The sequence below is a fragment of the Girardinichthys multiradiatus genome, chromosome 15 (genome assembly GCF_021462225.1).
Source record: "Girardinichthys multiradiatus isolate DD_20200921_A chromosome 15, DD_fGirMul_XY1, whole genome shotgun sequence".
NCBI classification, from domain to species: Eukaryota; Metazoa; Chordata; class Actinopteri; order Cyprinodontiformes; family Goodeidae; genus Girardinichthys; species Girardinichthys multiradiatus.
In genome coordinates, this window is record NC_061808.1 from 17,753,315 (window position 1) to 17,768,691 (window position 15,377).

The following is a 15,377-nucleotide window of genomic DNA, read 5'->3' on the forward strand; positions in this document are numbered from 1 at the left end:
GGTTTTCAGCTGTTTTATTTAACGATAAAAACCTATTTAATTTGCAAAATCCTTCCTGCATAAAGTTGCAAAAATTATAGTCATTAATTGTCACTTCATGAAAACGTTTTCTCCACAATCACAGAGGCTGGGGTCCATGATATTTCTTTCGTTTCCTCACATAGCTCCAATGCACAACGCGTCATCTCAAGGCACTTCACAAAGTCGGTTCATTTAAATCATACAGATTTCAAGTAAAGTACATACATTACAATTAATCCTCCTTATTAAATAATGCAGTCAAATTCAGCTTATTATTCAAATTAGTTAAAAGGTTTTCTATCTATGGAAACCCAGCAGATTGTATTGAGTCAGTGTCTTGCAGCATTCACTGCTCCTGGATGAGCATGTAGCGACATTGGACAGTTGCTGGCATTGTGTCGTTGACTTTGCAGCAATCCATAATAATGACCATGCATGTGTAAAAGTGTAAAGGAAAACTCCCTTTTAACAGGAAGAACCTTCAGCAGAACCAGGCTCAGTGTAATCAACCATCTGCCACGACCGACTGGGGGTTTGAGAGAACAGAGTAGAGACACAAAATAACACAGAAGCACTGATCTAGGAGTCCTTTCTATGTGAAAGAAAAGTAAAACGATAAACACAGTAGTAGAATAGTGGGGAGATATCAGTATAATACAACAATTCTCAAAGGCCAAAGTCTGATCCAAATCTGGGCCAAACTGCCAGTCAATCTAGGCCGAGTTCACACCTTTTTTTTAAGTGTATGCTCATCAGCATGAGGAGCATTATGCTGCTGTAACACTAATCTGTCAGAATTATAACTTCCACAGCAAAGCAGCAAAGCAAAAAACCTTTTCTACAGGTTTTTTTTCACACAGTATTAAGTTGAACCGTACAGAAAACATGTTATTATCAACAAGTGATATCAGAACAGAGAGAGGCAAACTAATGAAGTCTTAGAGAGAGAAAATCTTTAGTGTTAAACCTCAGCGAACAGTTCCCTGTGCAAAGAATCTCCAGAAGAGTAAAAGGAACATTTAATAAATAAACTGTGGCAGAACATGCAGAGTCAGACAGTCATTCAGAAATAAATGACAAGGGTATGCGCATTTTAGGTGCAGTGTTTTAGCAGCTTTCTAAAAACCAGAAAACCTCATATTTGAGGAAAGAAGACCTCAGATACTCTAGTTTGCAAATACCGATTGCTTTAAAAAAAACATGAACCTCAACATTTTTTCTTCTTCTTCAAATTCTTCTTTCTATTATTATTATCATTATTATTATTGTTATTATTATTTTACTGAGTTTAAATTATATCAGCTTAGGGTCACAAACTGTTGTAGACATGCTACTTCCTTTGTTTGTACGTTGTCAGCAAATGTAATAAGAGGGGTTTTTCATCTTTAATTGTTCTGGATGTTTTATTTTATCTAGAAATCGGATTTAATCCTTTGAACATAAAGAAAAGGAATATCTGGTGTAAAACCCTGCAGACATTTTAGTAAATAATAAACAAACCACATGCAGTTGACATTTTCCACTCTCAATTTTTATTTTTATTTAATTTTTTTCTTCATTTAGCACAAGCTTGCATATATACTGCACATACATTCAGTTCATAGAGGGTGAAGGCACAAAAGGCAATTTAACTACAGGTTCTTTGTCAGGCTGGGCCAAAGCAACACAGGGGAAAGAATAAAAGAAAATCTCAAGAGAAACAAAAAATAGTTTCAAGCTTTCTAACTCCACCCTCTGCCCAGTCAAACCCTTTTATCTGTCCAGTTCCATTTAGCTGCCTGATCTTCATTCAGCATTTTTGTCAATTACATTTTGGATTTTTTAAATTCACTTTTAAATAGAAAAAGACTGAAATCTTTCAAACTGGTTCTGCTGGTTTAAATGCAGTACAGCCTTTGCTGGTTGGAAAACAACAGTAAAACAACATGAAATAAATTAGGATAAATTAAACCAATAAATTACACAAAATCTGCAAACTGACACCAGTAACAGAAAAAAGATACACCAGCCATGTTATGAGTTTTATTTTACAACCTGTGTAGCTATTCAGACTGCATAAAAACATGGCTGTTCCAGTTTGAATTACTGCACTATTAATGTCATAGAAAAAGCATGAACAAATCCCTATTTACATAAACATATTGCTAACTTATACAAAGGCAGTATTTATCGCTGTAAGTCCACATTATATAATATTTACAATAAAAGAGGAGCAGTATAATAATAATAATAATAATTTTTAAAAAAGGATTTACCACTGAAAGCATTGAAACAAAATCCTCTTTCAAACAAGTCAGAAAACAGATCAGAGGAATATCACACAACACGTACGCACACACCAAAACACATGTTGCCACTGCTTAATGAGAATCATTTACATGTCAGGATGGTACTCCCAGGGGTGGGGGAGGGCACACAGTGTTGAGAATTGTGTCACTCAGTGGTTCACAGGTTCTCATAATCGGTCTTCTCTCTCACACAGACACAAACACTTGTATACAGTAAATGTGCGCAAGCAAACGTAAGGATAAGCACAGAAAATCCACAAACCTTTAACAAAAAAAAAAAAAAGAAATGGGCATAAATTATTTTTACTTCTGTCTCCAGTCTCTTTTATCAAAGCGTGTATGTACATATTCCCTTTCTGTGGCAGATCTGGCAGCATGGTCCTGTCTATTTCCTGGATTCAGTTTAAGTCTATGTTGGCGACCACCTGTGCCTTCATTGCCCCATTGCTCAGTAAAAGAAACCGACGCTGGGGCAACTTCAAGGGTACTGCCGATGGGAGATAGGAGATGGACTCCTGTTAAAGACCTGGCAGGGGTGTGCGTGGGTGGGGGACTCATGGGGGCCGGCTGTTTTTTTTTTTTGGAGATTTATCCCCCGCCCCCCATCCCCCCACCTCAGTCTTTTAATCACTCACTCTTCTCTAGCACTCTTAGCGATCATAGAAAAAAATTCTGTACAGCTATTTTTTGTGTCATCCTGTCATATTTACATCTGCCATAACAATAGTTCATACTCTTGAAATGCATTTAAAATGTCTATTTTTCTCAACAAGATTTCCATTCGACACAACAAAGGAAAGGGTAATGAAAAATAAAAGAATAAAAACAGGCAAAAAAAAAAGCTGTAAAAACCTACTGCTATTCCACCTAATCTAGAAATTTAAAGGTACAGATTTCAACAAAACTGTCATCTAAATTACCCTCAATAGCTGCTTTATTGAACCTTTTCTTTCAAAGAGCCTTCAAAAACTGTATATATTTCCATAAAATACCAGAAAATGCAAAGAATTGTATTTCAATATTTCTATCATGGATATCAAATGACAATTGAAAAGGAAAACTTGACAAAAATATTTTTTCTTCACACTTTTTAAGTGCAGAAACTATATTACATCAGGGTGGAGTTCCAGGAAGGGCAGGGCGGGGAGTGATAATAAACATGTTCTTCCTTTCTCCCTTTTGTTTGAGGTGCTTTAGAGCCCTTGGCTGGTGCTTTGAGACTCAGGCATCCTTCAGTACGAAAAGAGTCCAGGTCGCTTTCTCAGGGTTCCCGATCTTAAGAAGAAACACTGTCCAGGGAGGAGAAGGAGGGGGGACATAATGAAGGGAGTAGTTCTAAGTCTTTTGCTGCTGCCTTTTGTCAGGTGCTTTGTCTGGCTTAGACATGTCAGCAGGTCAAGCAACCTAGTCCTTTTGATCTTTTGTGAAACACAAAGACATCCTATAAGATAATGACTCCAAGGTGAGATCATCAGCTAGCTCGCACGCACTTTTGAAAATTTTCAAGTCAACTTTTTCCTTCACTTTTCTTAAGCCTGAGAGTGAGTGGATGAAAGCACACAGACACACACATGAAAAATGCTACAAAAAATAAGTGCAATTAAAGAGGAAAATTAATCTGGGTTTACAATCACAGGTAAAATTCTGAGGAACGCCATTAACCAATCTGGGCACTGTGGCTTTTAAACAATTACACTTTGGGTCTGAAAACGAAGCCTCTTCTAGATGGTGGGGCAAAGTGGAAAGCTCCAGGTGTGTGTTGTTTGACGACCTGCTTCTTTGTCCCTGATCTTTGTAGTACTGAGAACTTCTACCCTCGGGGTGAGCATTCACCTACGACCTCAAACTGTTGCTTTGTAGAAAAGTGCTGGATCACTCACAGGCAGGTGAACATGGAAGAAAGATGCCACTGCTGCATGTGTCCATGTGTCAGACATAATAAATGGGTTTGCCTAAGCCTGTTAGAACTTGATTGTGTGGAATCGTGTATTTAAGCCCAAAGTCATTCATACCCCTGGCAGAGTTAGGTTTAAAGTCATAATCATTAAACCAAGAAGCTTGTTTATGATAGGTAAGGAGACAGACATCTCTCAAAACATACTAAAACAATGTCAATGGTGTACCAGTTTTGAAAAAAACAAATAAATAAAATAAGTGGAAACATCTGTTGGTATTACAGCAATGAAACCCTTCTTATAATTGTTGACCTGGTTTTGCATGCTTCCATTGGTATTTTGACAGTTTATTGTTGTGCTGATTAGCTTCATGTCTTTAAGAGTGGAAGGCCTCCTTGTCATTACCCTAATTATTAGCTCCCTCCATGTATTCTCAATCAATTTCAAGTTGGTGCTGCATCTTAATGGGTGCTATTACTTCCAGTCAAAAGAAACATGTTGGTAAAATTAAAAGTTTATTTAAAACCTAAATTTGGCGGTGTATGAATCATTTTGAGCTTGACTGTATACACTCTTAGACAGTTAGTCATAGTGTTATATTTGATCAGTGTGTGTGCAAATGTATGTTTGTGTGTAGCTTCAACCTTAATTTCAAGTCTCTTCATTATCCTGAAATATTCAAGTATCATCTGCAAATGAAGTAACTCTAGACATGTGATGTTCTCACTGTATAGGCTTATCAGAATAAAAGCCTAAATAGTAAACAGGCTGCCTTCATTGTATAAAAGCTGGTTAGTGAAAAAAGCTGGAAAAGTTATTAAGATAAGATACTAACTAAGCAGAATAATAGAAAAAATATTTTTCAGATATATGAGCAGTTGTGCATTTTGAGGTGGAGTAGCTTCAGAAATGTTAATGCTTTAAAGATGATTATGAAGAAAAAATACAAATGCAATTTGTTTACTCTGTATTTCTGTGCTCTTTTATATTTATCTGCAAACTAAGAGTTACTGCATTCTTTTTTAGAGTCTTTGTCACAGTTTTACTAATTTGGGAAGCAAATAGAAAACCTGACATGTTGGCCCTCATGAAGAAACTTGAGCAAAGAAAAGGATGGGGGAGATATGGTGGAGAACATTTTTAGGAATTTAAAAGCGCTTGGAATAATATTAAGAGTAATAATTTATTTTCTTCTGCAATGGCATCAAGGGACAAACAAATCTTGAAGTGCCAATCTTCAGCAAGCAGAAATGACAAATAATCATAAACAACAATAAGAATATTAATCAAAATAATATTGTACACCCAAAAAAACACAATGCCCTGCTTTTAAGGGAAAATACACTTCAAAAAACGGTAGAACTCAGTAGCCTTGTAAAGACCATTCCAAGTCCCGCAGACCAGTGCTGACCAGTAACACGAGTCCAGTTTTAGTCCATTCAATAACCACAATAGACCTCGATTTTGTGTGCATGTATGTGTCTTCTTAGGGACATCTTATAAAGCAGACTCTATTGGGCAACCACTTTGTGATAAGCAGGGGACAGTTTATCAGGATGCCCCTAGAATTGGAGGGGTACAGTTTCTCAGTAAGCCCTGCCTGTGTTTGTAGTGGTGTAAATGGAAAGTCTCTCCAAACACTCAGGTAGTATTGTTCATAAAACAGGCCAAACAGGTGAGGGCTCACACAGTCCAAAACACCCAATAATAAAAGTCTTTTCACTTCAGAATGTTAGAAAAACAAAACATATAATAACCTTAATAATATATGAACAACAACACAATAGCTAGATCATTTAGGAAGTGCCACAGAGGCTTTAGATTGGGAATGCTACTCCATAACCTTTATACATTCAAAAATAATAATAAAAGAACACAAACTCAAATGTTTAGTGAAAAACAAAAAAACTAAAGGGAAATTATTTTAAAATTCAATAAAATCAGAGACGACAAACAAAGGAAGCGGAAAAAAATGAGCAGAGATGGAGGTGTAGGAGGAATTTTACTCATGTAGAAGCTCTTGAAGACAATTTGGGGACTTGAAGATCTCGGGGACCTCGCTGTCCAGTTTGCAGATGACCTTGTAGATGGCCTTCTTCCAGGATGGGTCCACGTCTTTGCCAGCCACGATGGCGTTAAAGAACTCCCGCAGTGTAATCTCGGCCACCTCCAGGAAGCGATCAGGCACCTTCAGGGAGAAAGAGGATAAGGAAATTTGTGTTTAAACTTTGCTGCAGCCATGGTCTTCTCTGGAGAATCTAGACAAAGTAGTATTAGTATATATAAAATTTTTAGGATTTGCCACAGATTTTCAGTTGAATTTAGATCTGGACATTGAGAAGGCCATTTTACACATGACAATGCTCTGATCTAATACTTTCCATCTGAATTGTGGCAGAATGTTCAGGGTTGTTGTCCTGCTGGAAGCTGAATTTCTCATGTCTCTTGCAGCCTCTAACAGGTTTTCTTCCAGGCTGCCTTATATTTAGCTCAATCCATCTTTCCATGAACTTCGACCAACTTCTCTATCTATGCCGAAGAACAGCATTCTCACAGTAAATGGAATATCTTTCTCAGATGTAATGTATGTTGATATCTTCACTATGAATGTAAAACCATAAATCTTCTCTGTGTACTTCCTTAAAATGCAATTGAGGTGGCAGCCTGAGAAAAAGTAACTTCTTGTATATTCTCAGGTTCATCACGCTTCTCACTCCCCACCCCCTCCACAGCAGCGTGGCACATGTGACGTGTTTATGGCTCTCGCTGCAAATCTGTGACCATCTGAGAGAGCGGAGTCGACTTGAAGAGCGACAGAGAGGTGCTGGCGAAAGAGGAAGTACTAAATGCTCTGGGAACGGGGAGACACGCCGCCTCTTTAGTGTCCCTGACAGCAGCGCTCACCGACACCGTGGAGATGATTAGTCTGGCAAAGATCTGTGACACCTTCCCCCAAGCCAACACTCTGTCACCCACACACACATACACACACACACACACACCCACACCCACACACACACACACACACACACTTATGCAGGCGTGAGCACACACACTAGCGGACACACCTCCTTGTGCCAAGGAGATGACACATCCTGTATGGTGACACACACACTTTAGCTACCCGGGTGTATTTGGCTCTTTCCTCGACTTAGAGCTCAGGGCGATGCAGCCTTCAGGGGTCACCTGCTTGGATAGTGCTGACTGTCTCCCTGCCCGCCTCTCTTGATACACACACAGACACGCAGTCCCCCCCACACACACACATATAGATACAGCAGCAGCTTGCCTAAACGCCTGACAGTGCGCACTCCTTTCCTAGTGTCCTGCAGATACTCATCAGGAGTGTCAGGACACAGCAAGGTTAGTGGATACACACGACGAACACACACATGCAGGCTTTTATTCACACTCTTAGACACACATGGGACAACCTACCCACCCCCTTTAGGGGTGATGAATGGCGTGTGGTGTGTATGTTTTTATGTGGAAGTGAAAAGGTGAGTCATGAATAAGGAGCTTGGATGCTATAACCCAATTCCCCAAATATTGAATACCCTGTCCAGATGAGTGGAAGAGGATATTATTCATTGTTTGGGCTGTTTGTTGCTTCTGAAATACTCGCACAATAACCCTGGCGCGAGGGTAAGTTAGTGCGCATGCTGTTCCCCATAGACTCCGCTGACTGGCCAAAGCAGCGTAGCGCCCTGGCCACTGCATGCAGGCAGTGCTGCATTACTAAGAATATTCCTGCATGGAATTTCTCCTGACGTTTTGACTATAAAAGGACAGCAAAACGCTGACTGCAAGGAGAAAGCAATGTCAAGGAGAAAAGGGTATTGGTATTTCAGATCCTCTTGACTGCTAGAGGGGGAGGGAGGGAGAAATGGTGAAGGAAGGAGGGGCTGAGAAGAGTCTAAGGAGAGAGTGTGGAACAACAAAACAGAGGGAGTTATTCCTGTCCCACAAGCCTTTGTTTTGCCACTACATGTGAGGCGCATATGAGCGAACTGCCCCCTGACCACCAGTGAGCCCTAAGTGTTTGTTAAGGCCCCCCCCCCCCCTTTTTACTCCACTCTCCCCATGGCTCCATCTCTCTCTCCAGGGTCAGCTGTTGGACCTTTGTTCTACAGGCATTGTGGGGGATTATCCAGTGTGGCTGTTCATTTGCTCTGCTGTCCGGTAAATGGGGCCAATCGTGTGGCTCACAATACCTCATACATTTCTCAGGTCTTTTTAACAACTTCTCACAAGAGCTCAAAATTAAAACACAGATGCAGGAGGCAAGGCGATAAAAGACTGAGAGTTTTTGTGAGGTTTGCAGCAGTGCCTGGAAAAGGCAAATAAGGTGACTGAGGCTCGGTCAACAAACACAAAAGAAAATTCAAAATGATTCTCTGCTGCATTTGCAGACTCATGTCTAGATGGAAACTATTTGGTTTTTGGTGAGTTTTGTCACCAAACATCTGGACAAGATCGAAATAATTTATGACATAGGAACACACTTTGTGCATTTTTTCGGTCTCTCTCATGCTGAGCTAACTCTCTTTAAATTAAACTTCAAATGTAAGGTCAGGAAATAATTTGAGAGAAAGTACAGGGTAGTGTTTTGAACAGTTTGAACAAGTATCCAACATAAAGTGAAAAAAGATTAATACAATAAAAAAACAAAAAGAAATTCAAGTAAACGTCTCAGTAAGAAAACCCCTCATAGACATCATAAAGAACAAGCCCAGCACTGCTTTAGCCATGCTCAGAATCTTCTGCTACCAGATTTTGATGCTGTTTTTGTCAATGTAATTGCCACTGACTGGTGCGGAAAAATTATTGCAGGCACAGTGTAGCCAGGGCCTCGGAATGCTTTTGTGTTGGAAGATAAAATATTTCCTTTAAAAGATGTCCAGACATGCACTTTTAGAAACCTTATTCTCAGTGTCTAAGGGAGTACATGTGTGAATAGATTAGATCAAAGTCAAAATAACTTGATATTGTTCTTTTTTTTATATACTATTAATCAAAATCGCAGAAAATAAGATTCCTAAATTTTTGTTGGTGAGACCTGATGCTGGAACCTGTGCTGGAACAGGGATACATCTAAAACTTGCAGATCACCAGTTATCAAGGACTGGAATCGGTCACCATTGTATTAGGACAACCATCATGTGGACTTGAAGGACTGTCTATATATAAAGTAAAAGTACTGACTAAATCTAGACTCAATATTTGGTGCAAAAAGCACAAAGGACATCAGTGACAGGACATTCAAAAAACAGCTCTTTTGAAAGTGGATATTTATGTAGCTATTACCTTGTGTAACTTTATATGAAAAAGAAAGACAAGGACGAAGGCTGATGAAAGAATCCGGAAAGGTGATAAATCTGTGCCTCCCTAACCCCTTGCATTGTGCTCTGTGTTGGATAAATACCAATCAAGAGGGACGGACCAAAGCAAGACAGAAAAAAGAAAAGGGGGTCTGATAGCAATGAGGCAGTTAATCACTACTTTACACCGTCTCCCCCTCGGCCCAACAACTCTCCCCCATTCTCTCCATTTCTCTCTCTCGTGACAGGTTGCTTTGATACAGAAGGATAAGCTCTTTTTCAGAGAGAGGGAATCGGATTTCCTGCTTTTTGATGAGATAATAAAATATGACGGAGGACAAAGGGAGCCTGTGGATGGCTTGCTGGGAGCTATTCACTCCAGCAGCAGCTCCTGTCTTAAGACTGCTTAGACAAACGTTTAAAAAGGTAGCCAGAGGCCCCTAAGCCTTTAAATTCAGACTACTGTTACATACCAAGTATAGAGCTATATGTGTGCATGTGTGTCTTTCGTTATAGCCTGAGAAATCTCTTCTCTCTCTGTGACTCAGGGTTGGCTGTTTGTTTGACCAGCGTGTTTCTCCCCTTTGCTTTTGGGAACTGTCAGGAGATGTATTGCACCTTCTATTTGCACAGTGTTAGCCAAACAAGACAAGACCCTGGAAGATAAGGCTGTGTGTGTGTGTGTTTGTGTGTGTGTATGTGTGAGCGCAAAAGTGAGTGTGTATGCTAGCAAGCTGTTGCCTTGAAGGATGAAATGCAGGGACACAACATAAGCCCCTCTGCCACAGCCAGGTTAAATTCTAACTCCAACAAAGCCTGGGAATACCAACACTTTCCATGTTTTCCATACCTTGTGTTTGCGTCTGTTTGGCAGGGAAGTTTATGAATGTTCAGGATTTATGGTATTCAGGATTTCTGTGTTGCGAGACGATTCACAAGTTAGTCAAATCATACTTGAACAGGACTTCTGCATCTTTTTTGAGTCAACCCGGAGTTTTCCAAAACCTCCAACACACTCTGGTATGTACAGGCCCATGTACCTCACGTATCTGCTCCAATCAATAATCTACAAAGGCCTTGATAAGCCCTTGGCCCACAATGTCACTTTAAGCAAACACAACCCATGTCCCCTCTTTTGCTACCCCTCACCATGCTTGTCCCCTGCTCCCCTTAGCACTGATAAGACCGTGCCATGGCTGAAGAGTGAAACTGACACAAAAGCAAGGAAAGAAGCAAGTAAGAATGGTTCCTCAAATGAATTAGCTCTTTACATTCTTCATCTTCACATCCTTCTGTGTTTCTAGAGGTTATTCCAGCTCCTTAGGTCTATCACTTAGGAGGTCTGTGCTTTCGAGACTGTTGGGACGGGAAAAGGGCCTCAAAGCTGAGCAAACATCAGCCACCTTCACTCTACTGATAGCCTTGAGAACATAAAGCCTTGAGGGGCTGTCGTCGTGTATATATGTGTATGCGTGTCTGTATCTAGAGGACTGCTTGGCGTGTTTATGTGTGCTGAAGTATTAGCGTCACATGGTGGTCTTCTCAAGGTGTACCTCCACTAGGGAGTCAAGGACAGAACAGGGTCAAATAAACTGAGGCTGTTCTCCTTTGTGCCTGCACCTCCACCCTTAAACATGTACAAGTTGAAAATGTATTTGCCATCTCTTTGACATCCATTTTGTTTTCTGTTGCAGCCAACAAAAAGTACTGCAAAAATTGTATTCAGCCCCTTGAGTCAAAACTATGTGCAGCCAACGTTTACTGCAATTGTAGCCGCATTTCATTTGGGTTATGTCTCTGCCAGCTTTGCACATATAGAGACTGAATTTCTTGCCCGTTCCTCTTTGCAACCTATCAAGCATGGAGAGATTGGGTGAAGAAGATCTTTTAAAAGATACTCAAGTGGGATAGGTCTAGACTTTTACTGGACATTTCCTTTCTTTTCACTACACAATTATGTGCCATTTGAGTCGATGTAACACATAAAATCCTGAAGATGATGGTTTTGTCATGAGAAAATGTTAATGATTTCAAGAAGTATAATTACTTTTGGAAGGGGCTGTATAGAAATCTACAAAGACAAAAAAATCAGAAGTCACAATTTCAATCCCTGTTTACACACTTAGAAATTAATTGCCTGATATTATACGTGTCCCCAGCTGAGTGAAAATGATCTAAATGATGGAGGGGAGATGGGGGTCACCGAGTGCTGGGCCTCCGAGGTCAGGAAGTCAGCTGAGCTTTGAGAGACGGAGAGCGCAGGAGGCAGCAGGGAAAGAAAGGAGCGAGGGAGTCTGGAAGATAGGACCAGGACATCTGGAGAGGAGGAGAATAGGGGGGAGGGAGGAGGAGGAGGAAGGAGGATGGGTGGGTGTGTTTGCAAATAAAAGATTGGAGATAAGGAGCTGGACTGCAAGAGAGAGGTTGGAAGATGGATGGATTGATGAATGAATGAAGGGAGGGAGACAGAATGAGAGGGCAAGCTATGGATGGAGATGGCAGGGGAAGAAAGGAGAAATAATAAACTGCAGATTGGATTGAAGGAAATAGAGTTTGGCAACAGCAGGGGGAGAAACGAGGGGTGGCAGTGGTGTGTGTGTGTGTGTGTGGGGGGGGGGGTTGCCTTGACACATCTGCAGCTCTGATGCACGCCCTGGTCATTTTGGCATGCGTCCCTTTGCCACGCTTCATTAGTCTGACACACTCACGGACGGAGACCAAAATGGTCCAGAAATAATGACATAATCAGCAGCTGTGCCACAGAGAGCAGGCTGCCCCGCACAAGGTGACCAGAGACAGAAGGAGGAGGGGAAGACGGACAGAGAAAGAGGAGGAGGTGGGTTGAAAAATCAAGCTCCAGCAAAGCGCCGCAAGATGAGATGTTTGTGTGTATGAGCAAGTGAATTAAAGGAGTAAAAGCGTCACATAAGTCTTAATGTGTCTCTGCTACTTATTTTGACCCATATGCTACACACACCCTTCTGGTCATTTAATCACATTTGACCATGAACAAAAACAGTTAACCGAACTGAACAAACAACTTCTGAAAGAAAAAAAACATCTTGGATATTTTCCGTAGAACCAAATTCAACCTAAACTCCTGGTTCCTGAAGTCGTTAAAATTGTAGCTTGACTTTGCAAAAGACTAGTTCAAGGCCAGAAGACATGGTACAAGCAGAGTTACAATTGTATGATTTAAGTGCAGCCAGACAAGCATTTTAAACCTGCGACTTCATATAGACCTGTACCAAAAATGACAAATGGGAACTTTGAACTGCGGCTGTTTTTTATGATGACTTTCCTCTATTGATTTACTGTGCTGAGTGGATTAGCACCAGGCACAACAAGATGTTGGTGGAATTGTGATGTAATGTATTAGCCTTTTTTATTAACTTGATAAGTCTATTGAGACCAAAGTAAAGTGATCTTTTACATGATTTAATTATAACTTTTATTGTAATCAGTGACAAATCTAGTTCAAACTCTGTCCTGTGTAATAAGGGTTTCATAAATCTCAAACTTTGTCAGATCATTCTTAAGGATTGACCAGTCTAAATAATTTAGATTTTCAATAAGAGATGTTAAAATTATGATTATGACGCTGTTTATTCTGAGGTTCAGTTAAGATGTTTCCTCCTTCATCTCCTCATCTCTGCCTTATCGTTAAACATTACTGTGTCACTTAGCTGTATCTGTGCTCCTACATATTTTAATAAAACAATTCCACACTTTTCTAAACTTTCCAAGAATGTGTAGAAACCCTGTTTACGGGAATCGTCTAAAACCTCTGACTATTGGCGATTTGTGCAAACATGCATGCATTGTTAATGCGTGTTCTGCTAAAATAAGATCTAAATGGGAGAGAAATAAAAATGAGTGAGACTGTAGTTATGAAGAGGCAGAAGAAGGTGAGAGGAGATGTGTGTGTGTTTGCTGTGGAAATAAACCCACTGGCAAGTCATACTGTATTTGCTTTTATTTTTGGCAGGTCTGAGCCTAAATCTATACCACCAGCTTTATTTTTTTCATCTTTCTACTTCTTTCTTCTACCTTTTTGTCTTCAATCGCTCTTCAAAGAGAACCCTAAAGCCGTTCGGTGGAGGAGCCGCACCTGTGTGCGAGCGTGCGTTAGTAGGTACTTATGTATCTTTCAAGATGTTTATATTTGTGTCTTTTGCTTTCCTATCAGAGTAAAATGCCTGTGACCTTTTCACCTCAAACTCCCTGAGGTCAAACCCTGGTCAAAGACACACTCCAAATACATGAACACACACATGTTATGGTCTATGTGGTGAGAAAACAAAAAAAGAGACTAGGAATGAAGGAGTGGAACAGCAGGAGGAGGAGGAGGAGGAGGAGGAAACAGACATTAGCTTCTCTGGGTGGAGAACAAATGGAGCCTCAAGAGAGACATGAAGAGGAGGAACAAGGGGAAAGAAGGGGGAAGGAGAGGTGAAGCACACAATGCTATGGGGCAAGGCGGTTGGACAGACAGCATCTGCTCTCAGCTCTCTGCGGCTATGGGAAAGGCTAGAGAGTTAGACAGACAAGGAGAGCAAAAGGAAGGAGGGAGGAAAAGTAGGAAATAGGAAGGACACAGGATAGGGGGACTGATGTAAAATATAATATTTTCATTTTTCCAGGGTTTCTCCAGGGTTCCTATGCAGTCTGGAAAAATCTGGAATATGATTTCAGTATTTTTATGGTCTGGATAAGTATAAAAATATAATACGAGTCCTCCTGTCCTTCCTTATTTTATGCCTTGTCGTATCTTCAGTCTGTCTGTCCCTCTTTCTTTCCTTGTTTCCTTCCTTCCTTCCTTGTTTCCTTTCTATCTCCCTCCTTTACCTACTTGTATTATATCTCCCTTCCTTTCTTGTCCTTCCATCATTTCTTCCTCTTGACCTTCCTTCCTTCCTTTCTTCCTTCTTTGTGTTCTTCTATCTTTCCTACCTTGTATTCCACCTCCTTTCCTCTGTGGTGTCCACCTCCTTTGCTTTATTGCCCTTTTTCTTTTCTATTTCTTGACCTACAGTACCTCCCCTCTGTCCTTCTCTTCATCCTTCCTTCTGTCCTTCCTTCTTTTTTTCATTCTCATACATGAAAATGGCCATAAAAGACCAAGGACTGAAAACTTGAATGTACAAAAGTCTGGAAATTTTACATGAAAAATATGAAGGAATCCTGTAAATCACCAGAGAAGGTAAATTTCAAAATACGGCAATGACAGATGGAAGGATCAACAAAAGACAACGTGAAACAAAAGGCATGACACATCTTTGCAGTAGGAGAAAGAACAGCTGATAAGAGAGGACACATGATCCCAGTGCATGGAGGAAGACTTTTTACCACTTGTCATGGTGCCTCCCTCTTGCATAGAGATCATATGGACTTCCCTTTTAAACGCCAAGATGCGTGTGTGTCTGCTGTGGGAGGAGCAGCAGCTGACAGAGAAAACTTGGCCTGTTCTGTCTTATGGAAATCTGAGAGTTTCCCAGAGACATCATAAAGAGACCTCACCTCTCTTCTGTGTCTCTAACCCATTACCAAGTCACACACATTCCAGTTTTATGAAAGGCAATGTGTCTGTTGTCATTGAGTTGAGGGGGTTCAAAGACAAGGACGGCAAAGAAAATGACACTAAGTGAGAATTTTCACTTGAGTCCTCACATGAAAGTGCCGCTCGCTCAAAGTCAAGGCTTTGGGAAGCCGAGCGTGTTGTCAGAGGACTTTGATGACAACTGATGGAGTAAATGAGAAGCAAAGAAGAAAGCGATGAAGAGAGAGGATCAGGGAAGGAGGAAGGGGGTGGCTGAGAAGAAAGGAAAGTAGAGCTGGGGTCTAGGTAATTA

The 15,377-nt window shown here is 40.6% G+C and overlaps 1 protein-coding gene across 1 annotated transcript in view; it reads right to left on the reverse strand.

The window, feature by feature from the left end:
* Positions 1-1,530: 1,530 nt before the first annotated feature.
* LOC124882155 (prospero homeobox protein 1-like) overlaps positions 1,531-15,377 on the reverse strand; it is a 34,114-nt gene continuing 20,267 nt past the window's right edge. The window contains exon 5 of the mRNA XM_047388364.1: positions 1,531-6,392. Coding sequence (XP_047244320.1) covers positions 6,207-6,392 — 186 coding nt within the window. The 3' untranslated portion in view covers positions 1,531-6,206. The remainder of the gene's footprint in view (positions 6,393-15,377) is intronic.